The sequence below is a fragment of the Podarcis gaigeae genome (assembly GCF_964106915.1).
Source record: "Podarcis gaigeae genome assembly, chromosome: 3".
Taxonomy (NCBI): Eukaryota; Metazoa; Chordata; class Lepidosauria; order Squamata; family Lacertidae; genus Podarcis; species Podarcis gaigeae.
Genome location: NC_139680.1, coordinates 85,597,283 through 85,623,797, shown reverse-complemented (window position 1 = coordinate 85,623,797; position 26,515 = coordinate 85,597,283). Strand labels below are relative to the sequence as shown.

The following is a 26,515-nucleotide window of genomic DNA, read 5'->3' as shown; positions in this document are numbered from 1 at the left end:
ATGCCAAGAAGGGGGGAGGCCTGCCTTCTCCAACCCTCCTGACCAGTGACAATTATGCATCTTGGTCTATTAAGATGAAGGCCTTGATGCAGAATCAGAGACTGTTTGGGGTGAGAACCCCATCCCTGCAGCACCAACGCGTGCTTGGGAGTCACAGGATGTGAAGGCCAGAACTGCTATAATTCTGTGCGTGTCAGACTCGCAGCTTATCCATATACAAGATTTACAGCACGCGAAAGATGTTTGGGACACGCTGAGAAGGACACATCAGAGAGATGCAGGTTCTTCAGCGTTGCTGTATTTTGAGAAGCTGACCAACCTGAGGCTTGCGCCTGATGGAGATGTTCAAGCGCACCTGACAGAAATGAAATTTCTGCGTCAACAGATGGTGGAACGCAATTTCCGTCTGGATAAGGAAGTGTTTTGCTTCATGGTGATCAATAGCCTGAATCGGACTTACAAAACAGTTGCCAGTCAGATGGGGTCCCTCCCAGCGCAAGATCTAACGTCGGACAGGGTCTTTGCCGTGGTTCTGAACGAACAGGACAGACTTGCTGCCCTGGAAGTCAAGGACAGGGGGAGACAAGAACGGAGTTCTGACACCCCCACTGCTGTAGCTACTGGAGGAGACGCCGTAGCTTTGAACGTTGTCCGATGTTACAATTGTGGGCAAACTGGGCATCTTCAGCGGTACTGCAAGAAGCCACGTCAGAACAAAGGAGCCAAAGGAAGCTCCACAAAGTCTGAGGCGTCAGGCAGAGGTCATGCCAAGTCACAGGCGAAGCCTGCAAAGGCTTTGATGTCGAAAGGAACCAAGCCAGAGGTGGAGAACGCTTTTGTCATTGATACGGGGTGCACATTTCACATGACACCACGTAGGGATTTGTTTTCGTCGTTTAAGAAGCAAAGCTTCGTTGTACAACAAGCCAACGGTCAAGAGCTAGAAGCCACCGGAATTGGAACTGTGTATCTTGAAAGTCTGAACTTGACTATAAACAATGTTTATTTGGTTCCAGATTTGAAGTACAATCTGCTCAGCGTTTCGCAGATTGCCAAGAAGGGACTAAAACTGTCCTATGATGATCAGAACTGCGAGATCTACAAAGATGGAGAGTTGTATCTTTCTGCCAAAGAGAAAGATGGACTATATTTGTTGACTTTTGATCAAAGTGATTACATGGAATGTAATTCTTGTGATTCTAACATGATCTCTTTTGCAGGTGTAGCCAAGAAGGACGTCAAGCAGGTCACCTCGAGGGTTGACAGGGCATTTCAGCGGGTGTATGCTGATGTGATTGGTCCTTTAGCACCATCTAGAGGCAATGCAAAGTATTACCTAATTTGTGTTGATTCTTTCACAGGTTTTGTCTGGATTTATCTTTTGGAGAGACCGAAAGAAGCCTTAGAAAGGTTTAAAGAGTTTTGTGACAAGGTTAAAAATGTGCATGATGCTGACATAGATTGTCTTTGCACAGATGAGAAGCCAATTTTTCTTTTACAGGATTTCCAGAGGTTCCTGAAGAAGAAAGAGATAAGACACAAAATTGCAGCTTCCGAAGAAGCTTGGAAGAGATGTGTCTGTGTTAGGGTGAACAAAGAATTGCAAAAGGGAATGGAAGTGCAATTGCTTAGTTCACATCTGCCACATGAGTACTGGGCTGAGTCGCTAACGTCATTTTGTTATACGTGGTTGAGAAAGTTTTCAAAAGAGTTGGGAAGTTCTCCTTTTGAGAAACTGTTCCATAGAAAACCTTCTGTTGCCCATTTCAAGGTTTTTGGGTCTCATGTGAGGACAGAAGCTCCGGGTGGAGTAAAGAATGCCAGAGGCATTTTTGTGGGTTATGAAAAGGGTCTCTACAGAGTAATTTTGTCTGCATCTGGTCAGGTGATTCTCACAAAATTCCTAGAGAGTGCTCCTGAACAGGAGCGAGTGATTGTTCACACATTTCCCACAGGTGATGATGATTCTGATGATGATGATGATGATGAAGTTGATTTTATTGAGTTCAGTAGTACTGATGATGACAGCGATAGCTCAGACAGCTCAGTTGTCACAGTCATTGAGAGGAAATCTCACACAATGACTAGACCCTCAGAAGAGGAGGATGAACCACTGATTAAGCTTAGTACTGGTTCTCCAGAGAGTCCAAAGGCTGAACCAGAAAGCAGAGAAGAGCAGCACCTCTTACGTAGGTCTGAGAGAGCAACGAAGGGTGTACCACCCAAGAGGTATTCAAAAGAGTTTGCCAACCAAGCTATTGCATGTGTTGCTGTTGTAAACAACAAAGGTCAGATTGAAGCTGTGTCTGAGTCAGAGACAAAGGCACAACAGAGAGTTGCTAACCAAGGTAATGCAGAAGCACTCATTCCTTGGAAGTCACACAACCAGAGAGGTACATTGGTGAAACCAGTGGCGGGTAGTTCCAAGGGTGGAACTGAAACAACAGGGGAATGTTATAAGTATAACAACTGTTTGTTTTCTTCTCTGGATGACGCTTTGCTTGCAGCACGCATTGATACTTTAGGGGGAGTATGTTATTCTAAAGCACCAAAGCTGCAGCAAGCAAAGGCTCTAGCAGCTCAGTCAGCTGCTTGTGGCTGCAAAGCCAAACAGGATGTTTGTGACTGTTGCCATGGAAACAAAGGGGCAGTCCATTCTCCTTATTGAGCACAGGATGTGAGCTCAGTGTGTGTCATATGACCTGTACAGGATGTACATGGGTGGAGTTGGAGTTTCTCTCTGTTTGTTGAAGAGAGCAGACATCTTTTACTGTATGACTGCTAAAGACAGGAATAAAAGCATGTAGTTACATTTCTGTCTGTGTTTGATTCCCCTCCCTGGGGATATGCAGGGAGGAGGAGAAGCAGGAGATGCAGTGGTGTGTTTTTCTCACAGCCTGAGGAAAATTGCCGGAACGGACCTCGTGTGTTTTTCCTGCCGGGAGTCGTCGGAGGGAGGTCAAAGGAATTCAGCCGGTGCCTGGACAGATAGGCACATACCTCTGACCGGGCCAGAATTCCAACAATCTTAAGCTGCAAGCCATTTCATAACTACTTTCCCTTCCCTACAGGGTAGTATGGAGCCTTCCTCGTCACCAACTTCAAAATTAACATACATAGGATATAGCTGCCTGTTCCAGTTTTGTAGACTACATACAGAAATGGAATTGTTAGTAGAACAATTACCATGAGCTAGACTGCTGAGCCAAACTTGCAGGATTTGTCTATAAAGAGCATGTTTGCCATAAAAATATTATTTTTCACATTTAAATACATAATCTTGAATGGGGGAGGAATTATCATAAACAAATATGTCCAAGGAAGGTAGATATGATTTTTAAAGAAAACTCACTGGAGAAAAGCAGAGAACAACATGAAGATTTTTCTTCGATCTTGATATAAAATATTCATAAAGATTATCAAAAGTTGGAGGAACTCGGGGTAGTTCTTTTTTCATTACAGATATCAATCCTTGGGTTATTTCATCCATTTCATCCCGAGCAAATAAATTGGAGATCTTAGCAGAGCAGAGCCAAGGAAAAATGAAAATTCAGTTATGTATTTATAATGCAGTTTTATAAACTACATATCTATGTTTCCTTTCCAAAACTGTCTAATAGTTAAGTCTTTAGCTATGCAGGCCAAAGACTATCTTCTTTCCTTACTTGAAGAGATGTACTCTAATCCAATGGACCATGTTTAGAGCAGCTGGGACCATGAATGTGGAGCCTTTGTTTGGCAAGCAAGGGTGCGCAGGGGACAGGGGACAGAATCTAACCCCCTGCTCCTTCTCCAGAGCAACTGATTGTAGGATTTTAGCTCTTTTTTAAAGGGCTTTGTGCACATAAATCTGGTTGTTGGGTCAAAGATAGGACCTGTGCATACAGTGCTTGAAATTCCACAGAGTTCTCACTCCAACAAAAATAATAACATTTTCACAACTTTTATATAATCCATGGGAAACATGCAAGAATATAGACCCCAAGAAATACAGCGGCCAAGATTCTGAACGTCTGTGGCTAGTTACTTGCCCACCCCATAAATTACTAAGAAAATCAACGGTGAACAAAATAATTATTTCATTTAAAGTTTATCCCTGAAAACTAGTTGTGGGTTCAGCCCACTTCCCAAAAGTCTCTTTGCTCCTGCCTCCTCAAGGGACATGGGCTGATGCCCAGCCCAGTACCTGAATGATCCCAGAAATAAATTAATAATTTCATTTAAAATTGATCCCTGAATTGTAACTTTATTTTTAAAAATAATTTTCAAGATTTACATCTCTGCTAGCAGTAGCTCATGTGGGACCCCCCAGGTGTTGACTTCCAGCATCCCTGACTATCAGCCTGATCGTGCTGGTTGGAGTTGATGGGAGTTGCAGTCAAACCTACCCTGAACTTTTGAAATAGAAGGACAAGCAAATCATCTAACAGTCATCATAGCAACACAGCTGTAAAAGCCTCTGAAATGCTAACCTCTCCAGAAGAAAGCAGGTTATTAAGAAATTCCAGAAATGCTTCATCTTTTATTTCGTTATCTGTGAAAATAAATGTTATTCCTTTTCCTTCCGCACCAGCAACTCTGTATAAAAGCTTTAGATCATCTGTCAGATTGCTCACATTGTATGATCTAGGAAGCAAAAATGAAAAGGACAGAAAGCTTAACATGCAGTACTGATTCATCACCTACTAACTTCAGAAAAGTAGGCTACATCCCTGAAGCCAGCAGGGAGGGGAGCAAGAGCTAACTGAGCAAAGACTGCCCCTTTTAGGAGAGGCATCCTCGTGTAAATATATTGCATAGTGAGCATGCTACTTCTTAAAAATGCATTTTAAGCACACATTTCAAAATGAAGCAAGCAGCAAAACAACTTAAACCGCTTTAAGAAATCAAAAATACCACCTGTCAGGACTGCCTCTAGGTCCCAGCTCACAGAGGACCAACGCCCGGTTGATGTAATGTACAAAAGTCTTTATTGAAGTTTAGTTTCCATTTCAAACCCCAGAGCGTGCAGCCCTACGTCTAGACTCTAGATCGGCGAAGTCCCCTCTGAGTCACTATCCCTTCCGCACCAGTTCAAGATCCTAGCCCGGCTCCACCTCCTGCGCTGTTCCTTCCTCCTCTGGGTCCTTCTGCCCCCTGGGGTTTCCTCCTTCCTGGACTCTTCTGATGCTGACCCCCCTGAGTCTTGCCCTTCCTTCCGGCGGGCTTTAGGACCTGGCTCCCTATCCGGGCTCCCTGCTGTGCCGCTCGCCTGTACATTTGAACTTGGCGTGCGCGCCCAGCCGGTAACCTTCCTCCTGACCGTTTCCCCGCTCTCCGATGTGGGCGTGGTCAAACCTGACTCATCTCCTCTCGCTGGTGGTGAGAACACTGGTCCCGATTCCTGGGACTCCCCCTCCCTACTGCGCTCTGGTGGGGAAGCTGGTCCTGATTTCCAACTGCTGCTCAGGGAGTCCCCGCTGGCCCCTTCCTCCTGGGGTTTTCCCCCTGGAGCCCCCCTTGCCCTGGCCATCGGCGCTCCCTTCTGTGAATCTTCCGATTTGCTGGAGAGGCTCGTGGAATGACTCTGGCCACTGTCACTGCCTCCACCCCACTCGGATTCCTCCTCCTCACTCTCCATTTGCTCCCCCTCCTGTGTCTCTGCTCCTGAACCCCTGACACCACCTTTCACAAGACCCTTAAATTACCAGTTTGTGTTCCCCCATGTTTCTTAATTAACCCAGATTTGTCAGGCTGTCACCTCATTCGCTAGTGACAAATAGGAGTGGCCATTTCAAGGTGTGCAATTTAGCTTCAACAACCCTCAAAACGACTAGTAACTGCAGCAGTGAACCTGTGGTCAGGGATGATGGGACTTGTATTCCCAAAACATCTGGAAGCCCAAGTTTGGCCATGCCTGTCATAGACCATAGGATCAGTGACATCATGTACACATGAATATGCCAAGCTATCTTTATGATGGCCATCTAGCCATGAATCTCATCTTCTATCTTCTCATATAATGGTGTATATATACAAACAGTAGCTTCTAATTATATAGGGAAAACAGCACATCATCAACCACTTATCTGAAATGTATTTTTTCTCACCGTGTTAAAGTTATCTGAAATATTTTATATCCAGCTATAAAAGAGGCTAGCCTGGAAAGACTCTGTTTTCCGGAACCACCAACTCCTACAAGTAAAGCATTCCCACATGCTGTACGAATTATTCGTGAAATCTGCATTACAAAAAAAAGGGGAGGGAGATTATCTACTTAATTCGTTATGCAAAGTCAACAAAGTTAAATAATTATCCAAAAATATTTTTGTAATAAGCTTTTATAAAAGAGCCATTGAATGGTGCATAGTTTAATAAATCTTCCCAATATTCTAGATTCCCTACCCCTCTCCACCAATTCCATAGACGCTACTTATACAAGGGCAGCATATTTTAATATGGCATGTAATTTTGGCAAAAAATATATATCCAATGACAACAGAATTCTCTCTTATATGATGCTCCTGGGGGGTGTTTGTTTTTTTTTTATAAAAAAAGGAGCATCAATTGCATTTTTGAGGTAATCAGCCATTGTCCTTCTTTAAATACCACCTCCTTCAAAGGTTAAGCTTTCATCTTCAAGGCTTTTCCAGTTACAGAATGCCCTTTTCCAGAGCAGTACTAGCTGAGCACAACTTTGTTTTCTTTTCAGTTCCTTGCAAAAACTCCCCCCCCATTCACCTAGACTTTTGAAAACTGTTTTACTACCTTTAAACTATCTGACTATAAAATTATTCTTCTATCTGTTGCTTGTTTTATTTGTGTTGCTTGTTGTTTACTTGTTGCTTTCAAGTTTTGAAAAATGTCTCGAGACACTGATAAAAGGAAGTTCATAATGTTTTGATAAAATAAGGGCGCGGCCCTAACCCTAGACTCACTGGGATGAGCAAGTTAGGATGTGGTGGATCCCCAACTCACCTGGCTGGTTTCTGGCTTAAGACCCAACTCGGTTACATGTATGCTGACCCAAATCCCTCATCCCAGCTCACTTGGGGCTTAGACAGTTGAGCTGAACTTGGTGGCTCTTAAGCCATGAATGAAGGGCACTCCAGGGGAATAGCATGGACAAGACCAAAAATGGGGATTTAGACTGAATCCTAAACCCATTCAGCTCAGTCACATGAGTTGGCAACCTGGTGTAAGTTACGCAGGCAAAAGGATGGTGTAACACAAATTGGATTTTAAAAGTTTGTTTCTCCACTGCCAGCAGTAGTTCCGTTCCTGAATGGAGTTTGGATCTGCTGTAGCTATATGCTATGTGCTGTTTGCTATAAGCTGACTTAATCTAAAATGGCATAATTTTTGCTGGCTCCCCATATTTAGAATTGCTTCCTAAGGGAGCAGTCTTATGCCCCACTGCTGAAAAGGAAGGTCCTCCATTAGTGTAACGAGAGACCTTCCTGGTGTTACGGCAAAATGCTCCAATGCTGCTCCACCAGTGACGGGTCCAGAAATGGGAATTTTGGCAGCCATGGATCTGAAGTTTTCTATACCCTCCCCACTGCCATTCTCCCAGCATGACCTAGCTGTGGAGTAGTAAATTCCTTCTCACTGGAGTGAGTCAATGGAAGGAGTGGGACAGGCTAAAAGGGAAAAATAAAGCCACCATTCCTATCTTTTTTCCTGGCTGTGAGCTGGTAGTTGCTCTGTCATGACTCCCCCTCCCCCCACCAGTGCAGGAAATGAAATGAAGATTATAACTTTAAATAAGCATTCAGACCTTAACAAGATGTGTTATAGCATCTTTGAAAAACACCAAATCCAGGAATCCACCTCTGACAGCTTCGTTATACTGCTTCTGATAGTACTGCAGTTTGTCAGATAAGAAGTCAAGGGATGGAATCTAAAAAAGAAGAAAATAAGGATAGCTTTTCCCCCTAAAAAAATAGTTTCAATAAATTAATGCAGAAGCATTTTTAAAAATATGAATAAAAGAAAATCATATGTCTTTGGAAAATGTCCTTAAGGGTTTACCAGATTATTTACTTATTTATTCTGTTCACAGATCATATCCTAGAAATGATATAATATCAGCTTATTTTTCTCAGGATAGGATTTGTCAAAAACAAATTTCAGGGAGGTGTAGGTATATGTATTCCCCAGGACTGACTTAACTCGTGGGCAGTTCCGTATCTGAGAAGTGTTTATGTTGTTTATTCCACTAATGGCGGGCTATTTAGCCCAAGCAGTAGCTGCATATAACAGTGGATTGCCTCTAGATTTAGTTTTCTACTTCTTTTGTATGATCATTTCTAATACACACACAAATGGGTTTGGCAACTGCTCCTGCAGACAACTGCTGCAATAGGTTCCTATAACTTCCTATAGCCATAGGTTCCTATAACTTCCTATAGCCATACTTATGAAAATACTGTTTATTAATTGTGTTAATCAAACACAAATGAATATGAAAAGCTACCAGTCACCCTCAAACTTGTGATCTGTTTTTGATGTGGCTCCCAGTGCCTTGCCTATCCTGATCTACAATATTCTGCTATCTACCATACAGAGCATCAGTTTTACTCAATTTATTTAATAAAAAAATTCCTTCCAGTAGCACCTTAGAGACCAACTAAGTTTGCTATAGGTATGAGCTTTCGTGTGCATGCAAAAAAAGCTCATACCAATAACAAACTTAGTTGGTCTCTAAGATGCTACTGGAAGGATTTTTCTTTATTTTGTTTAGGCTACGGCAGACCAACATGGCTACCTACATCAATTTATTTAGTTTGACTTATACCCTACTTTTCAACAAGAGTATTTAAAGCAGCTAAAAACCTGTTATGAAATGCAACAAAAACACCCAGAACCACATGCTACAAAATGAAACAACCAGCCTCACAGGGAAGGAGCTAGCATGCTCCCGTATTCTTCCCCACAGGGCAACTGTTGTTAGTCGGTTTAAGTGGGCAGGTGGGCAATTGTCTGACTGGAGCAGCCCCTGACGTTGTCTTTGCCTGTGTCCCACAACGTCTTCTTCATTTCAGCAGGGCAGTTGGTGTCTGTTGGCCCTATGTGGGTGCAGGAGGAAAAAGTCTGAGTGCAGGAAGCCCTGGTGTTGCCCCTGCCTGCCTTCCTCACCCGTGTTGCATTCCATTACAGGCAAATAAAAAAAGCAGCATAATACGTCTTTCTCATCCCCACCCCACCCCCTGATTCATCCAGTTGTAACTCTGAATTTCCTCTAGCAATAATCCACAATATTACCAACATTTGGGATTATTTATAGTCAAGAGTATGGAACATTTTTCAGCCCAAAGGCTGCATTCCCTCATGCATTCCAAAGGCATTCAGTCCAAGTACATTCATATAGCTAAAGCACTCCAGGAGAGCACATAGCAGGGCCAGTAAGTGAGGGGCATGGTTTGTGGACAGTCTTTGGGGATAGAGAGGCTTGGAGGCATGCATTTGATCCTGGGGCCTGTTGGTCCTTGTATAGGTATCCATTACAGATCTGAGCATGCTATTGTTGGAACCCAATAAAGGAGGGGTTTGGAATTAAGTAAATAAATACCAATTCATAAATTTTGGGTGCTTCAAACACAAAATCTTCAGGCTCTTCACCAGTTGGCTCAGGCATATCCCGTAAAAAATCAACAAGATACGGTTCTTCTTCAATTATTGGTACCAGTTCTGAATCTACATGTTCTTCAATAACTCTAGAAAAGTTTCTTTCAAACCATGCTTCATCTTCTTCACAAACAAATCTAGAAGACACAATTCAGGTACAATGAATAGAAAGTTTCGCTGTAGAAGATGGCTAAAGATTTATGTGGGTGTGGGTGTCCCTCAGCTGTGAATTAGATCTACTATATATTTTGGGAAACTGTTTCTCCGTTCGTCCTCTATCGGTTCAGCAGCCTCTTGAGATAGTGTCACCAAACTCAGCACAAGGGTTCCCAAGGTGGGGGTGAAAGGCTTCACCACTGCTTGGGTGCCAGGAGCCATTTTGAATCAAGATGGCTGAACACAATGTCACACTGGCACGACTTCATCTCAGTGTTTGAAATTGTTCAATAAATAATATAATGATCATACCTGTCAGCAATTACTCTCGTGCATTCATGTTTAAATAGCGACAGGAGAGTCCTGAGGTCCGTACATTCTTCTGATTTTATAGTTAACATTCCTTGCCAAATTCTGGAAAGATCTCTCAGATTGAAGATGTAATGAAATTTGGATGGTGTGGGCAACATTTTCACCTAAAGCAAAAGCATATGAACAGGCATAAAAAAATAAAACAGGGCCTGCACTGAGGTCTACAGGTTTGGTTTGTTTTTTAAATGGCAAACCTCATAAGGGCAGTAAAGAGACTTTATTTCACTGTATTATGGACCTCACATTTCCTTCCATTACCTCATGGTGGCATACATGGTTCCCCCACCTAATTTTATCCTTGCAACAATCCTGAGGTAGGTTAGGCTGAAAGTTGTTGATTGGCCCAAGGTCACTCTGAGCTTCACGGCTGAGTGGGGATTTGAACCCTAGTCTCCAAGGTCTTTGTACAACACTATAACCACTACACCACAATGGGTCTCCAACTACCAACCATCAATGAGCCAGAGGCACTTGGAATCTTGAGCTGTGACAGGATCTAGTGGAGTTCTCCTCACCTCTGCATTCACAGGATAAATGATACCTGGAGCATAGATCCTTCTGGCAGGGAGTAGGAAATGAAGCCAGCAATAAACACTATGAACATGCACTTGTTTATGTAACAGAAAGGACCATTTGTGTCCCTCCATGTGCTGTTCGACTTCAGCATTCACCAGCCCTAGCCAGCATGGCCAATAGCTGGGGATGATGTGAGCTGGAATCCAGCAACACCTAGAAAGTGATATGTTTTTCATGCATTTGGGCAAATCTGAAGCTTCCTTTGAGTGATTCCATGCAGAGTGTGGGACAACTTCTTCATGAGTTTCAGACAACTAAGAAGTTCAAAGCAGCCCTACAACACTCACACTAAAAACAAACAAAATAAGAGAGTGGCTTGAGTGGAAACTGCCTGCCTCTTTGATGGTGGCTGATGGGAATTTTGAGGTCAAAAATTCCAATTCAATATGCAAATTCTAGTTTTGCAACCACAATTTCCCATTAAAATGTGATCAGAAGAAATAACTAAATATTAGCTCCAGGCTGTATGCTATTTTCAGCATTGATTCCTGCATCGCAGAGGGTTGAACTACATGACTCTTGGGGTCCCTTCTAACTCTACAATTCTATGATCTGCTCATCTAGAACTAAGAATGGATGCACGGGTAGTTTCTTCCCCAGTCAACTCCATTCCTTCCAACCATGGAAACCTTACAGAACCTATACACTACAGGCAATATATGAGCAGATTTTAATCCTGTGTTAAACCCATAAATAGGGAGTATTTTTCAAATAATTATGTTCATCTTTACCTTAGTCCACTGCCACAAGATTCTGCCTGCTGACACTAATTTTGGTATCATTTCACATACTTCAGGCTTGAAATGTCTACATGAATGAAAGTATCCACAGCCAATTATCCCTGAAAAATAATGGTATATTGATAACCTTAACATGACTCCAAAATTATATATTCTCATGAAGGGCTGAACGCTAAACATACATCTCCAGGAACAATCTTCAGCCGTACTTAACTTTAGACAAGTCAATAGCTACTGTTTTGATGCAAGAGAAATCAAAGAGAAGTCAAGCATTTCATAAAACAGAAATTTAATAAAAAATTAATGGAAAAAAATAGTTTGAGGTGCCACGCTAGATGCTGCTTGCCTTTCAAATGTTTTTGATTTTTGACTGCCTTCTTGTATGTGTTTATATTTCCCATTACGTATCAGACAGGCGCCATCTTGAATGTTGTATCAGTGCCTGTTGAAGACCTTCTGTCTTTCAATGTAACTTTTAAGTGTTTATTCCAGTCTTTATCTGTGTTGGACTTGAAACAGTCTTTTTATATGAAACTGATGAACAGATGGGCAATGAAAGCGGATCATGCCAGCCCTTAAGCCTGCCAAGAGAGTTATCCTATACTTCGAGGCTTGGAGGATGAGCTCTTGCCCCCATCCACTACTTTGTGGTCTGACGATCTCACTGCCCTGACTACTTTTGAGCATAAATCTCACAATCACAGATCTCATTTTGATACCTATTTGAACAAACAGACATATGTAGAAATTGTTTGTATACATGAAATTAGATAGATAGCTTTGAGCTGTTTCATAAGAAGCACCAAGTAGAAATGAATGAATATTAAAATAGATTTTATGTTGTGAACAGTGCTTCTATCTTGAAGGAAGAACGTAGCATAAAACCTATATAACAAATAAATAAGTTAATACTTTTCTGCTTGCCTAGGCATTCAAATGATTTTATACAGAATGGCCTTAACTGTAGTTTTATGTCACGTCTGTAATACTTGGTGGTTGTTTTTTTAAGTCATTGTTTTTTAGAATTTCTGTTGCTTCAAGAAAGAGAGAAAGGAATTTACATTCCATACAGCGGCAACCTAGACAATTAATATAAAACGAATTCAATTTGAAAGTACTAGAAAAACATATACCAAAGATTTTGTCTATGGATGCATTGGTTGGCAGAGTGCAGTTAAAAACCGTAAACTGCCTTTTTAAGCGCTGTGGGATATCATTTCGACCGCCTCCTGGGTGAATCATTGCTGCTATTAACTGCACATAAACAATCGTAGTAAAGTCTCCAGGTTTATCCAAACTGTACATTCCTTCCATTTCCATCATCTGTCTCACTATTTCATTTGTTACCTATGGAATTAATAGAAGAAATGTTAACCGTTCATTGAAAACAAAATACCAGAGATACACCCTTGCTAATTTAGCCAAATAATTTGTTACTTTATTCTAGGCATAGGGTAAAGTATTAAATATGCTACACTTGACAATGTCTATGCTTTTGTCCTATTTAAATCAATAAAATTTACATGGTACTTAAATTTCTGTTGGATGAATCAGGCCATGTCGCATCTGAGGTGGTCAGTGTTAGCAAAAAATGCTAACAGTTCATATGCATTAAGGCAACCTAGGTTGATTCAGTCCCAAAACTGCACCTGCACCTGATTGGATCCAGATGTGATGGGCAGTCAGGGTTCATTTGTCCTTTGCTGGTATCTAGCCCTTTAAGTTGGCCCTAATCCACACTACCAGGCACCAACCTCTGAATCAGTACAGTGGTACCTCTGGTTATGAACCTAATTCATTCTGAAGGTCCGTTCTTAACCTGAAACGTTCTTAACATGAGGTACCACTTTAGCTAATGGCACCTCCTGCTGCCACCCTGCCACTGGCGTGATTTCTGTCCTCATCCTGAGGTAAAGTTCTTAACCCGAGGTACTACTTCCGGGTTAGCGGAGTCTGTAACCTGAAGTGTTTGTAACCCGAGGTACCACTGTAGATTCAAATTACAAAAAAGGCAATTGCAACCATCATTAGAAATAACTTTATGACTGTCGCCAGGAGGCTCCACATGTGAAGAAGAAGGGTGGACATTCTCCATCAGCTTTCTGATGGTGGAGAAGGAGCCCAGTTGCTGTGACTTAGGAAGAATGAAGGGAGGGGAGACAGGGAGGGTATAAAAAGCCTCAGACAGAAGGACAAAACCCAGTGAAGACTCAGGGAACAGGCTGGGCAAGCTGGATGCCTAACAGAGGCTCTTCTACAGAGATTGGGGAGATATGGTCCTTGCTTCCCTGTGGGCAGCCTTCTGTAGGCTGTTTCCCTAAACCCCATTTGGTATGACTGAACAGGGAGTACCAACAGCTGCTAGTCTCCCCCTCTAACCCACCCACCCCTGCTCCTTTGGGGAGGCATAGGAGCCCTGGATTTAAGCCTGCCCAAGGCTCTGAAGTTCAATACTCTTCCTGAGGCAGCTCTGGGCTTTGGGGAGACTGTTCCTGGGGTTTGGGGCTTCCTCCTGGGGATACTGAGCTAGGTTGACTTGGGCACTCTGAAGAGCTACCATTTCCCCCCCCCTTTTTTTTTTTACCCCTATGCCATGGAGGGCATGGAACATGCATCCTTTGATGTGCCCTTTCCCCAAGGTCACAGTACACCAGGCTTTTACTGACAACATTACAGAGTGAAACAGTACTTAACGATATTACTATGCACAATTTTGTAACTCTACCTGATCTCCCCATTCGTTAATAATTGGCATGTTAATATCATCAATGAATATTGTCATTTTTCTGCCGTTTGGCGGTCCATAGGTACTTCCCATCCGTTTGTCCACATAACTTTCTATTGTCCTCTTAACAATTAAAGAACACAAAAAGAGGGGGAAATATGTGAGTAAGCGCCAAAGTAGTTTACAAATCCTTGTTTGTTTGTTTTTTTAAAAAAACATTCTTAAAATGTGTTTTCCAATTTATGTAAGTTCTCAGATAAGTTCTCAAATAACTTGGGAGCATGAATATTGTTGGAACTTGGTGTTAAAAACAGAGAACAAGATCAGGGTTTGCATTCATTCATTCATTCATTCATTCATTCTTATCCATTTTCCCCTCCCCTCAAAACCTGGGCTAAAGGCAGCTACACTTAAGATTATTGCAAAGCATTTTAAATATTTCTGCAAGCACATCATGTAGAACTGATTATCAAACCTACAGCTTACCTGAAACATTCCAGGTTCTGTTGCTGAGGAAAAGTTTAAACATTTTGATAAATGTTCTTCAGGATCATACTTTTTTAAATAACCTTTAATCATTACAGTCTTTGCTGTTCCTTGTTCACCAATAAGCAACACTGCCTGCAACAATGTTATGACAATTTATTATCAGGCTTGTATAATAAAGCTAATTCACTGCACAAAAATGGTTTGAAACAGAAATTTTAATATAATTATGTTAGTTTTCTTTCTAATCTACTATTTACTTTCACATTCTATTCAGGCTTCAGCCCTTACCAAAATATAAATGGCAAAAATCAATACATTTTTATGGGAAAGAAAAGGGGAAGGAAGGACACCACAATCCCTTTGCTCATTGCTAACTCCCTTTTGAAACAATAATTGCTAACCATCATTCAGTTAGGATTGGATCTGGGCATTTTCAATTGAGAGCTGTGACTGCTTAAATTTTATTTATTTATTGTTGCTGCTGCCAAAATTGGGGGTGGTGTTAAGTGGGGGGGGGACTGCTTGAGGGGAGGGCAAATCTGCACACCAAACCGATTAGCCACCCCTGCCCTATAAATCATTGTTTGGAGTTAGACCTATATTGAGCAAAAGGCCACATATTCAAAAGGGGCTTCCCAGTCCCCTCCTCCCTACTGCAAACCCCAGAATAGCCACTGCTGAAGCATGAGATGGGTCACCGGGGCTGCATTAGGGCATTTTTTTTTAATCAAACAGAAGCACATTTTCTGTGTCTACAATAGTCTGTGTTGTTGCTGTTAATCATAAACACAAAAGGACATATATATAATAAGGTAGTTTGGGCATAAAAAGACATTACCTACTCACATTTTGCAAAGAAAATATGCACTTACTTTGTGTTGTTTTGCTATGGTATCCATTAAAAACTGGGTTCTGACATTGTCAACATTTGGAACCAGAATAGATGCATATTCAGGAACACTGTCTGTTGGATAAACATATTCCTGAACTTTTTTATTCCAGTGATCCCAGTCACCTAAAAGTAGCAAAATAATGGTGAAAGAGTTCTAATTATTTCACTTCTTTTACCAGCAACTCCACAGTACTTCCTAGGGGATTTCCTAGGGGATGACACAGAACCCATTGGACCTATTCTACATGGGATCAAAAGCCTCGGTGAATTAAAAGAAGCCAATATCTTTTCTCATACTATTATGCTCAGTCACATGAATCTCCAGAGTGTTATCACACAGGTGATTTTGAGTCACTGGTGGATTCAGAATAAAGTTCATTTGCTCTGTAGTGATCACTGTAAGGAAGAATGGCAAGAAATAAAAGAAAAGCTTTATACTCCCTAATTCTGCTTCTTTTAGGAAAGAAGTCTTAACAATCAAAACTCAGCCATTAGCGAGCTGAGCTCATCCATCGAACACTAGAGCCCTATTCAGGCATTCAGGATTACTTACATAATTGCATGCACACAAGCAAGAGAGCAGGTTTATACTGCTAATCTCCCCCTGTCCCCATTCCAGCACATAATCTTGCCTTCTTTACAGCCCTTTGTGAGTTAGAAGGCCAAGGTCTGAAGTAGGGCTGGCATGCAGAGGAATCTGCAAGCTTCTGTCAAAATTCTGTTATGTTTCAGAGAGGAGAAAGAATTTTGGAAGAGTCGAAACTCAGAGCACTAACAGTATCAGTAGCCACCATTTTATTTATTTACTGATTTCAGTTGTGTTTTGGGGAAATCAAAATGACTTTCCCCTGTTGCTGCCACCTCTCACTGATGCAGAGGAGTTCTGTTCCTGGTCCCCGCACACATCAGCAGAGTGCATATAAGCTCACCCCACCCTCTTCCAGGTCCAAAAGGACCTGCGCGTCGGCAGTCATACGCCTGTACAGAACCACCATCTCACCTAGACTGTATTTCAGTTCATTAGTTCTCATTCATTATTACATATTCATTATGGCCAAATATAAATGCCTTTCTTTGGAATCTTAGCAACATGCTGGAAAGAACATCTCCAGTACTGGAGGTTTGTGCACTTAATTATTAAAGCGCATTGCACTGCTTTTTCACTTACCATAATCAGCAACGTAGTACTCATACATTGTCTCTGAAGCACCTTTAGGAATTTGTGGCAAATCTATTTTGCTTTCATGGCTTCTTAAAAAGGCTTCCAGCTTTTCCCTGCTTTCCAGTTCTAAGAGGGAACCTAAACTCCACATCAGGCCAAAGACAAATAATTTGTGAAGATGTGCCAAGCATGCAATACCACCTTCTTCCTTTGATGGTATCAAGCCTTCCAAAAGATTGATGGACTGGAAATATTTTTAGAAGGAAGAAAATGTTACACAATGTTTAACTTTCTTAATCAAACTTAAATACAAATTTCACTTAAATTTCACTTCATCTCTGAGAAAAACTGCAATTTTATATTCCTTGTTTCTTAATGTTTTCAAAAGATTGTCAGGAAGCAAGATTTTTATGCTTATTTCTTTAGAGGAAATCATGCACTGCTGTATGAACAACTGAGACAACAGTAACTATATACCTGCATGATATAGTTACACTCTAGAAGCTCCATTTTTGGACCAAGGTTTAATTTCATGTATGTATATGCGTCTTCAAACACTTTATCATATAAACCTAGCAGCACATCAGCTTCTTGTGTAGTACGAGTCTTTAGCCAACCCTGTAAAAAAGTCAGAAAAACAAGTTTAAATTTTTTAAAAAACCCACACTATTTAAAAGAAAAAGAAAAAGTGATCATCCCTGCAAAAGTGTACCTGCAATATTGGTCTCCAGCTTAGTGCAGAAGAACTGATATACACCATGCCCATTCTAGAAACTGTAGCAGGAGATGCATTTTCAATATTGTGAACTTCAAAGAGCAACTTGCAAGTAGGAGACATTGGAATTCGATCACCATTTGCTAAAGTGAGAGTCTTATTATCATCTAGCACTGAATTCAGATTCTCAATCCAAATTGCATCTACTGGGCCATCTAAAACCAGAAAAATATTCTCACCTGGAAACAAAGAGATATGGCTGAAATATGGAGGTTAACATTGAATAACAACAACGACAACAATTACAGGGATGGTGCTTGTTGTTAAGATATTGAGGAGCATCAAAATGTGATTATCTCACCTGCTAGCTGAAATGACAAAGCTCAGCAAAGGCTACACCATTGAGAGTGTTCCAATTGTGAGTTCCAGTTCTTAATTTAAGGCTGCACTGCACATCTTTAAGCACTATAGAAATCAATGTGTCTCAAGCCTTAAATTGGAATAAATTTGCAGCACTGTCTCCATGAAATTTCACTAGACCTTTTTTTAAGAGTAAGGGTAGTATTCAATGATGTAATTCCATTAGGATTTCAGTTTTCACAGTGGAACCTCTCCTCTACTTATGCACACCCTCCCCCCCACTGTCTCAAAATCTGCTCTGGTGGGCAGGGAAAATTTTCAGAACAGAATTACGGGACATGCAGAAAGAGAAGAGAGGGAGGGAATTCCATTGCACAGCCAGAACTCCTTGTGCTCCTTTTCAGCGCTATGCTGAGAGATGATAATCAAGTTCCCATATGCACTATATAGAACACACTATAGCCAGCATACCCTTTTTAGCCTTAAGCGTTTTTCTCCACAGTGTGGAAAAGATTCCATCTGTCCAGTCATTTGTTGCTGTATCCAGTTTACCAAACATCTGAGGCGCAGTGATAGCTTTTGGGTTCATACGCATTTCTCTGTGAGGATATCCACACTCTGTCATTGCCCTCATCAGCATAGTTATAACAGTTGTTTTCCCAGATCCACTTGGCCCAAGTGTCATCAACCCATGGCGTACTTTGGAAGTTTCATACAACTAAAACAGGGAGGGAGAAAAAAGTGTGGCCAAACCACAAATAACTATTAGGATTATCTGTGTTGTTATTGAGCTTGTTTTCCTAAGGACGTCCTCCTGAGCATGTCCCCAGTGCAAAGCAGGGAGGGAATGGGTACGTTTACCCGGGACTAGGCAAGGCAAGTGCCATGAGAAAAACAATTAAGGTTAAATCTAGCTAGTGCTTGAGGACATTTATACAAACTTAATTCTCTGTATCTGTATGTGGTGTATCTAGATCTTACAAGAGATTTTAAGATTTTCTGAAGTCAATTAGAAACTGCATTGGTAGAGAACAAGGAATATTTTGAACCATGAGCTGTTGGCTTAGGCACCAGGCACTCTTCCAGAACAGAGAGAGAGAGAGAGAGAGAGAGAGAGAGAGAGAGAGATGTTATTGCCATCAGATAACAGGCAGTATATGTCAATACCATGAAAAATATGAAAGGTTCCCTGTGGAACGCCCTCCCTTCAGATGTCAAGGAGACAAAGAACTACACAACATTTAGAAGACATCTGAAGGCAGCCCTATCGGAAAGTTTTTTAATGTTTGATGTTTTATTATGTTTTTATATATGCTGTACCAGAGCTGCCCAGAGTAGCTAGGGAAATCACTAGGGTGAGGGTATAATAATCATTATCATCACTGCTTCTGGATAATAATGCACAACTATATGCACACCGCAAGTTACATAATGTGATACTTGGGTTGTTATTGGAGGCGAGGAGGGATCCTCTGAGACAGCTCGAATGTGGAAAATGTGATTTAGAGCAAAAATTCACATCTGTAGGTTCTGCAGTTTAAGTTTACGAGGTATACTGTAATACCTGGACAAGCTTAAGATTCCAAGGTGGATGGTTAATCAGTCCTGCCTCTTCAACCTGATTTGCAACGGCTGCCTGAAGGTCAACATATGTATTGCTGTCCAATACCAACCCCGGAAAGAGATCGTTTATAAGACTAAGAAAAAGGGGTTCATCTTCATCTACCTGGAAAAACAAACAAATAAAGAAAACACAATATTTTATGGATTTGTAGAGATGGTCACTGATCCAGTTAAAATTAGTCATGCCTCCCAATGAAAGAAAGAAGACTTGCAATGGTTATGAAAAACTTGTTGTTGTTGTCCTTTAGTCATTTAGTCATGTCCGACTCTTCGTGATCCCATGGACCAGAGCACGCCAGACACTCCTGTCTTCCACTGCCTCCCGCAGTTTGGTCAGACTCATGTTTGTAGCTTTGAGAACACTGTCCAACCATCTCGTCCTCTGTCGTCCCCTTCTCCTTGTGCCCTCCATCTTTCCCAACATCAGGGTCTTTTCCAGGGAGTCTTCTCTTCTCATGAGGTGGCCAAAGTATTGGAGCCTCAGCTTCACGATCTGTCCTTCCAGTGAGCACTCAGGGCTGATTTCCTTAAGAATGGAGAGGTTTGATCTTCTTGCAGTCCATGGGACTCTCAAGAGTCTCCTCCAGCACCATAATTCAAAAGCATCAATTCTTCGGCGATCAGCCTTCTTTATGGTACAGCTCTCACTTCCATACATCACTACTGGGAAAACCATGGCTTTAACTATATGGACCTTTATTGGCAAGGTGTGAAAAACTACTTCCACTGAATTCAGTGGGTTTTAAGCATTTTTAAGTTACTTTAGGTAAAAGAAATAAAGCAGTAGAGTTTCACTCTTAATGATGTAAGACACACAGGAACCTGCCTTATACTGAGTAAGGCCCCTGGTCCATCTAGCTGAGTATGGTCTACACTGACTGGCAGCAGCTCACCAGGATTTCAGACAGGGCTCTCTCCCAGCCCTGCCTGGAGAAGATGCTGGGGACAAAACCTGGAACTTTATTCATGCACAGCAGATGCTCTGCCACTGAGCTACAGCTCTCCTCCCGAATTAGTCTTTTTTATTTGACTGCTTACAAAATTCAAAAGCCTATTTAAATAACAGAGTGAGTATAATCTGTGTTCACGAAAGTGCTTATAGAAAAGTGTTTGTGTGTTTCTGTTCTTTTATTTGTAAACTCAATTCTGTCTAGTAGCTGTACAGAGTGGAGTGCTTTATACTCAATGAATGTGCACCATGCCTAAAGATTTAAAATTAGTTTTAGAACATGAGGAATATTTGAAACACATCTGAAACAGCAGCAATAAGAGAAAAATACATGGCCACATTGTAAAGTATCCTCTGAAAACCTTAAATGGATGGGTTCTTACAAGTTTAGAGAGGTTCATGTCCCTTAGTCCTCTCATGACAGTACTCATTTCGCTGTCGTCGGGCCTTGCCCTCTTCTGAGATCCAAGAGTCCTCAACACTGAAAGGATATTTCTCAAGCCAAAGTCATAGTGAACCTAAAAACGAAAGCGACAAATGCTACAAATAGTAACATGGCCAGAACAGTGTGCTGAGCCGTAATATTTCTAAAATGCAAAAACTCAAAATCCTAACCAGAGAAATTAAGAGAATGTACCAGAGCACTTTAATGTAATATACTGCATTGGATGTTCATTGAGAAAAGACAAATTTTGTATGTAAAAGGTATATAAAACAAAAGCAAGAGCAACATCTTGTGGTGAAAAGGGGCAACCAAACACTTTGAGGAAGGTCCCCACCAGGGCACGCTCTGAGGAAACCTGGGGAGGTTCTGGGCACTTCTGAGGCCAGAGGCAGTGACACAGCTGACAATATGGAATATTGCTTTTCATCCCTGAACATAAGAGTCCAGAGATAATGTGGAGTGCGATGGTCACTCAAATGGTTACCTACTGTATGGTTTATCAAAGAGCAAATACTTTACAATATCCTGAAGGCATAAAACTTGATCACTATAATATCACATATGCTAATCGTGTCAGGGTATAATCCTGTGGTGGGTCCAGGAAGTCTGGGCACGAAGAATGTCAGCCATCACAGACCAGCTCTGGTCAGAGAAGTGGCATCCAGCAAATAAGTCCCTTTGCAGAAATAGGCCACGGCAGTTAATAAAATACGCTATGGCCCCTACAAAGGTGTTTAGGTCAGGATAACAAGTAAGAATTCTGGGGAACGAAGAGGTCCTGTTTCACTACTCTTTGTTAGCTATGTACCACTCATTGGTCTACAGCTATTGCACTATGTTGGTGATGCAATATTACCTGCTTGGTAAGCTGCTCTTCACAAAGCTTATACAGAACAAAGAATTTCTGAGCCAGTATGACATTCTCAATAAAGCCACAGCTTGCAAGTTTCACTCTCATGATTATCTGGAAAAAACCAGCAAATTATTAAGAATTTTATTAATATTAGAATATTTTAAATAACAGAAAGAACAAAGAGGAATGCATTTTTTTATTTTGTAAAGGTATGCAGCTGAGAGATATGTTGCCTAGGAGTGAGAAATAGTACCTGTCTATCTGGAACCATCATTGCAACAGTTCTGAATTGGATTTTTAGGTTTTCTGGAAGCTCCTGGCGTCCAGCATACCCAGGATTCTGCAAATAAACACAAAATTTAGGGTAATTTTGTTCAGAGTATTTGGCACATGTCTCAACTTATGTGCACAATTGTGATTTAGGGCAGTGTTTTTCAACTTTTTTTGGGCAAAGGCACACTTGTTTCATGAAAAAAATCACGAGGCACACCACCATTAGAAAATGTTTAAAAATTTAACTCTGTGCCTATATTGACTATATATAAAGTAATTCTCTTGAATAGGAATCAAATAAACACAAAGAAAGTATTTTATAATTACTTTATTATGAAATAGTAAGTAAACAGAAATATGAAAAATTATAAAATACTTTATTTTTAAATCTTTCTAAATTTTTCAATTTTTCCCATGGCACACCAGGCAACATCTCGCGGCACACTAGTGTGCCGCGGAACAGTGGTTGAAAAACACTGATTTAGGGTATGCATCTATATTCTCTTTGAATTCAATTATTTATTATCAAGATTTGCGTCTTGCCCTTCACCCTAAGATCACAAGGAAAATTACCACAGGAGAAGAACAAATTATAAACCAAACATGGAATATAAATATAAATTTGAGATAGCTATAGCTATAGCTATAGCTATAGCTATATGTGGCTTTTTTCAGCTGGAACTCACTAGAACTCAGTTCTGGCACCTCTCAGGTGGGCACCATTGCCATTACAAGAGAAAGAGGGAGACATTCATGGTGAGTTCCGGCACCCCTTTTTCTAGAAAAATAGTGCATGCTCTCTCTCTCTCTCTCTCTCCTCACAGAGAGAGGAATATATATACGCAGAGGTATATATATTCCTCATCTCCCTTCCTGCTTTCTATAACATCTTAACTGACAAAGAGTTCAGGAGAACTCAAACGTTTCCCACAATTTCATGATATTTCTGTTTATCCTAATTAAGGTATTATAAATTTAATGTTTTCAAATATATTGCTCTGTTAGACAAAGTAATTAACCACAAAGGTAATTTATTTTCAAGTATATTGCAAAACAAAGATATGATTGATTTTCTCTCATCAATAAATTAAAAATGTGTACTTAACGTAATAAATTTACCATTGTCAGAAAAATTCCAAACTCTGGGTTTAAATCTACAACATCTCCATCGGAAAATATGAACTGTTTTTTCCTTTCTTTTCTTGCTGTCAAAATGATATAAATTTGTTGAGCTGCTACTGACAACACCGGTAATTCAATTCTGTTAAATTCATCAAAGCATCCCCAGGAGCCAGACTGTGCAAGTCCTAAAAGACGAAGATGATTTTATTTTTTCCCCCTGATTATATCCTTTCTGTGGTTAAATTTTTTATTCTTCTATGTTGCCTGGGCAAGATCTCTCTTCCAGAGCTATATGCAGAGAAGAAACCTCAAAAGACTGCTTCTGGGTATGTACTGATGTGGTAGAAAAGTGATGGCAAACCATCTGCTGGCGTCACCCACTGTCAGCATGTATTTGGAAGGCCATTTGTATGGTGTCTGCAAGCAGCAGTGCTTGCTCAAACATATGGTTTAAAATGTTAACTTTCCCCAATATATACATACATCTGTCAAAGACGCGAATGGGAAGAAAAGAGTGTGTGCACTCACCAAGAGCGTATCATACTATTAAGTCACAACTGAACATATCAGACGACACAGCGATTCTTCAAACAGCTCTTGTTTATTCACAGGCCAGAACAGAACTGAACTGAAGGGTTCAGTCAGCCTGCTTATATAGAGCTCCAGTACAATGTAATTGTAACAATTTTCTAAAACTATCCAATCACTGAACGTCACTTTCGATCCCTTATTTGCATAACTATCTACAGTATCCCCCTGCTGGCCCAGGGTGAGAACTTCAGTACATAACACAAACCAGTTCCTACAACTTTCCTGGGCAGCTGCAGTATTCATAAGGAAAGTTTTAAGAAAATTAATGGTTTCTCAGGCCCAAAGCTTTGTAAATGTGATGTCAGAATACCAGTGGTATTCAGAGAGCCAGTGTGGTGTAGTGGTTAAGAGCGGTAGACTCCTAATCTGGGGAACCGGGTTCGCGTCTCCGCTCCTCCACATGCAGCTGCTGGGTGACCTTGGGCCAGTCACACTTCCTTGAAGTCTCTCAGCCCCACTCACCTCACAGAGTGTTTGTTGTGGGGGAGGAAGGGAAAGGAGAATGTTAGCCGCTTTGAGACTCCTTAAAGGGAGTGAAAGGCGGGATATCAAATCCAAACTCTTCTTCTTCTTCTTCTTCTTCTTCTTCACATCCCGACTACTCAATTCAGCATTTATTTTGCATGCACAATTGCTACAGCCCTCATACAAAAGTCTTTTTAGGCATCTCAGTGTTGGGGCCGTAACATTTAGATTGGCCCTGTACTTCCCCAGAAATCCATAGTGTGTACGCCAGCCTTTGTCAACCTGGCATTCCCCAGATGTTCTGGACCACATCCTGCATTGGCTAGAGCCAGCATGGCTGTGCTGGCTGTGGCTGATTAGAATCGTCTCATGGGAGATAGAGATTAAACCTGCATGAATCTTACCTTGTGCAATCTTATACATGCCTGTTCAGAAGTAAATCCCATTGAATTCAAAGGGGTTTACTCCCAGAGAAGTGTGCATTGGATTGCAGTCCTAGGCATTGGATCTTTGAATCAGTAAATCTTCACTTCTAATCCAATATGAAACGCTTTCTTGTACATGCTACAGCTGTAGAATTTGTTTTTCTTAACTTTTGCATGGCAATGTAATCTTCCTTCTCTTATCTTTTAAACACAAGTATCAAAGCTAAGACCATTTTAAAAAATGAATTACTCCTTATGAAAAAAATTAGGACAGTACCTTTCTAATTATGAAACAAGTAACCGTTTATTACCATTACAATTTGCTGTAGTACAGTATACTATAGTGCAAATATATTTTGATTTCATATTACATTCAGCTTGCATCTTACAAACTGTTATTACATTTCTTAACTCAGTCTTCCATAAAAACTATTATTCTATCTTGCAATTTCCCCTTATCAGATATTGGCAGGCCAATCCTGCACATGTTTACTCAAGAGTAAGTCCCACTAAATTCAATTGGGCTTGCTCCCACGTAAATTCTTGAATTGAATCTCTTTCCCTTGATTCCTCTTTGCTGTAAACTCCACAGGGCAGGAACCTTGCAGCTCCATCAACGTCTACTCGAGAATAACCACTGAGTTCAATGAGACTTACTCTCATATAAGTGGGTAGAAGGGACGAAGGTGGCGCTGTGGGTTAAAGCCTCAGCACCTAGGACTTGCCGTTCGAAAGGTTGGCGGTTCGAATCCCTGCGGCGGGGTGCACTCCCACTGCTCGGTCCCAGCGCCTGCCAACCTAGCAGTTCGAAAGCACCTCCGGGTGCAAGTAGATAAATAGGGACCGCTTACCAGCGGGAAGGTAAACGGCGTTTCCGTGTGCAGCTCTGGCTCGCCAGAGCAGTGATGTCACGCTGGCCACGTGACCTGGAAGTGTCTCCGGACAGCGCTGGCCCCTGGCCTCTTGAGTGAGATGGGCGCACAACCCCAGAGTCTGTCAAGACTGGCCCGTACGGGCAGGGGTACCTTTACCTTTAAGTGGGTAGAGGAATTGAATATTGTTCTTATTTTCCAATTTAAGAATTTTAAAAACACACAGGTTCCAGTGATAAAGATTGGTATGCACTTAACTCCAGATGTTGCTGAACTATGTATTTTGCCGTTTTATATTCTGATATTATAATAATAATAATAATAATAATAATAATAATAATAATAATAATAATAATAATTTATTTGTACCCCGCCCATCTGGCTGGGTTTCCCCAGCCACTCTGGGTGGTTTCCAACAAAAACCAAAAATACACTAAAATGTCACACATTAAAAACTTCAATGCCTTCAGATGTCTTTGACATCTGATGGGAGGGCGTTCCACAGGGCGGGTGCCACTACCGAGAAGGCTCTCCGCCTGGTTCCATGTAGCTTTGCTTCTCACAATGAGGGAACCACCAGAAGGGCCCTCGCGCTGGACCTCAGCGTCCAGGCAAAATGGTGGGGGTATACTAAGCAGAGGCCATTTAGGGCTTTAAAGGTCAACACCAACACTTTGAATTGTGCTCTGAAACGTACTGGGATTTTATCCTGTGAACTGCCCTAAGACCTGCAGGTATAGGGTGGTATATAAATTAAATAAATAAATCAACTACAGCTCCCACAATTGCTGATCATTGGCCATATTGGCTGAGGCTCAAGGGGGTGCAGAATAGGGAAGCAGTTTCAGAAGCAGGGTTGGGAGGGTGAAAAGAGGGCTTAGAAGTTGCACAGGGTAGAAAGGAGAAGGTCTAAGGAGTTTCCATGGGGTGGCGAGTGAAGGCTTGGTGAGCAGCATGAGCAGGGGGCAGAATCCCCCTTGTGTCAGCATAACTATGGCTCCCTAACAATTTTTCCATACACTGGCTTAGGCAGATACTGTGACAGATACTAACTACAGTATTTGATGAGCCTATATCGAACACCAGTGGTGCACTGAACGC

At 41.3% G+C, this 26,515-nt stretch overlaps 1 protein-coding gene across 2 annotated transcripts in view; it reads right to left on the bottom strand.

Annotated features, from left to right (window-relative positions):
- Positions 1-26,515, bottom strand: part of DNAH8 (dynein axonemal heavy chain 8) — a 139,051-nt gene that overhangs the window by 49,962 nt on the left and 62,574 nt on the right. For both annotated transcript variants that reach the window (XM_083731920.1, XM_083731921.1), the window contains exons 45-64: positions 23,059-23,246; positions 21,920-22,006; positions 21,670-21,777; positions 20,752-20,886; positions 19,361-19,522; positions 18,268-18,514; positions 17,434-17,675; positions 17,199-17,339; positions 16,728-16,965; positions 15,540-15,682; positions 14,665-14,799; positions 14,179-14,301; positions 12,587-12,800; positions 11,445-11,554; positions 10,078-10,241; positions 9,554-9,746; positions 7,760-7,882; positions 6,090-6,220; positions 4,473-4,626; positions 3,353-3,517 (exon numbers count right to left, since the gene is read on the bottom strand). In XM_083731920.1, coding sequence (XP_083588046.1) covers positions 3,353-3,517; positions 4,473-4,626; positions 6,090-6,220; positions 7,760-7,882; positions 9,554-9,746; positions 10,078-10,241; positions 11,445-11,554; positions 12,587-12,800; positions 14,179-14,301; positions 14,665-14,799; positions 15,540-15,682; positions 16,728-16,965; positions 17,199-17,339; positions 17,434-17,675; positions 18,268-18,514; positions 19,361-19,522; positions 20,752-20,886; positions 21,670-21,777; positions 21,920-22,006; positions 23,059-23,246 — 3,203 coding nt within the window. The remainder of the gene's footprint in view (positions 1-3,352; positions 3,518-4,472; positions 4,627-6,089; positions 6,221-7,759; positions 7,883-9,553; positions 9,747-10,077; positions 10,242-11,444; positions 11,555-12,586; positions 12,801-14,178; positions 14,302-14,664; positions 14,800-15,539; positions 15,683-16,727; positions 16,966-17,198; positions 17,340-17,433; positions 17,676-18,267; positions 18,515-19,360; positions 19,523-20,751; positions 20,887-21,669; positions 21,778-21,919; positions 22,007-23,058; positions 23,247-26,515) is intronic.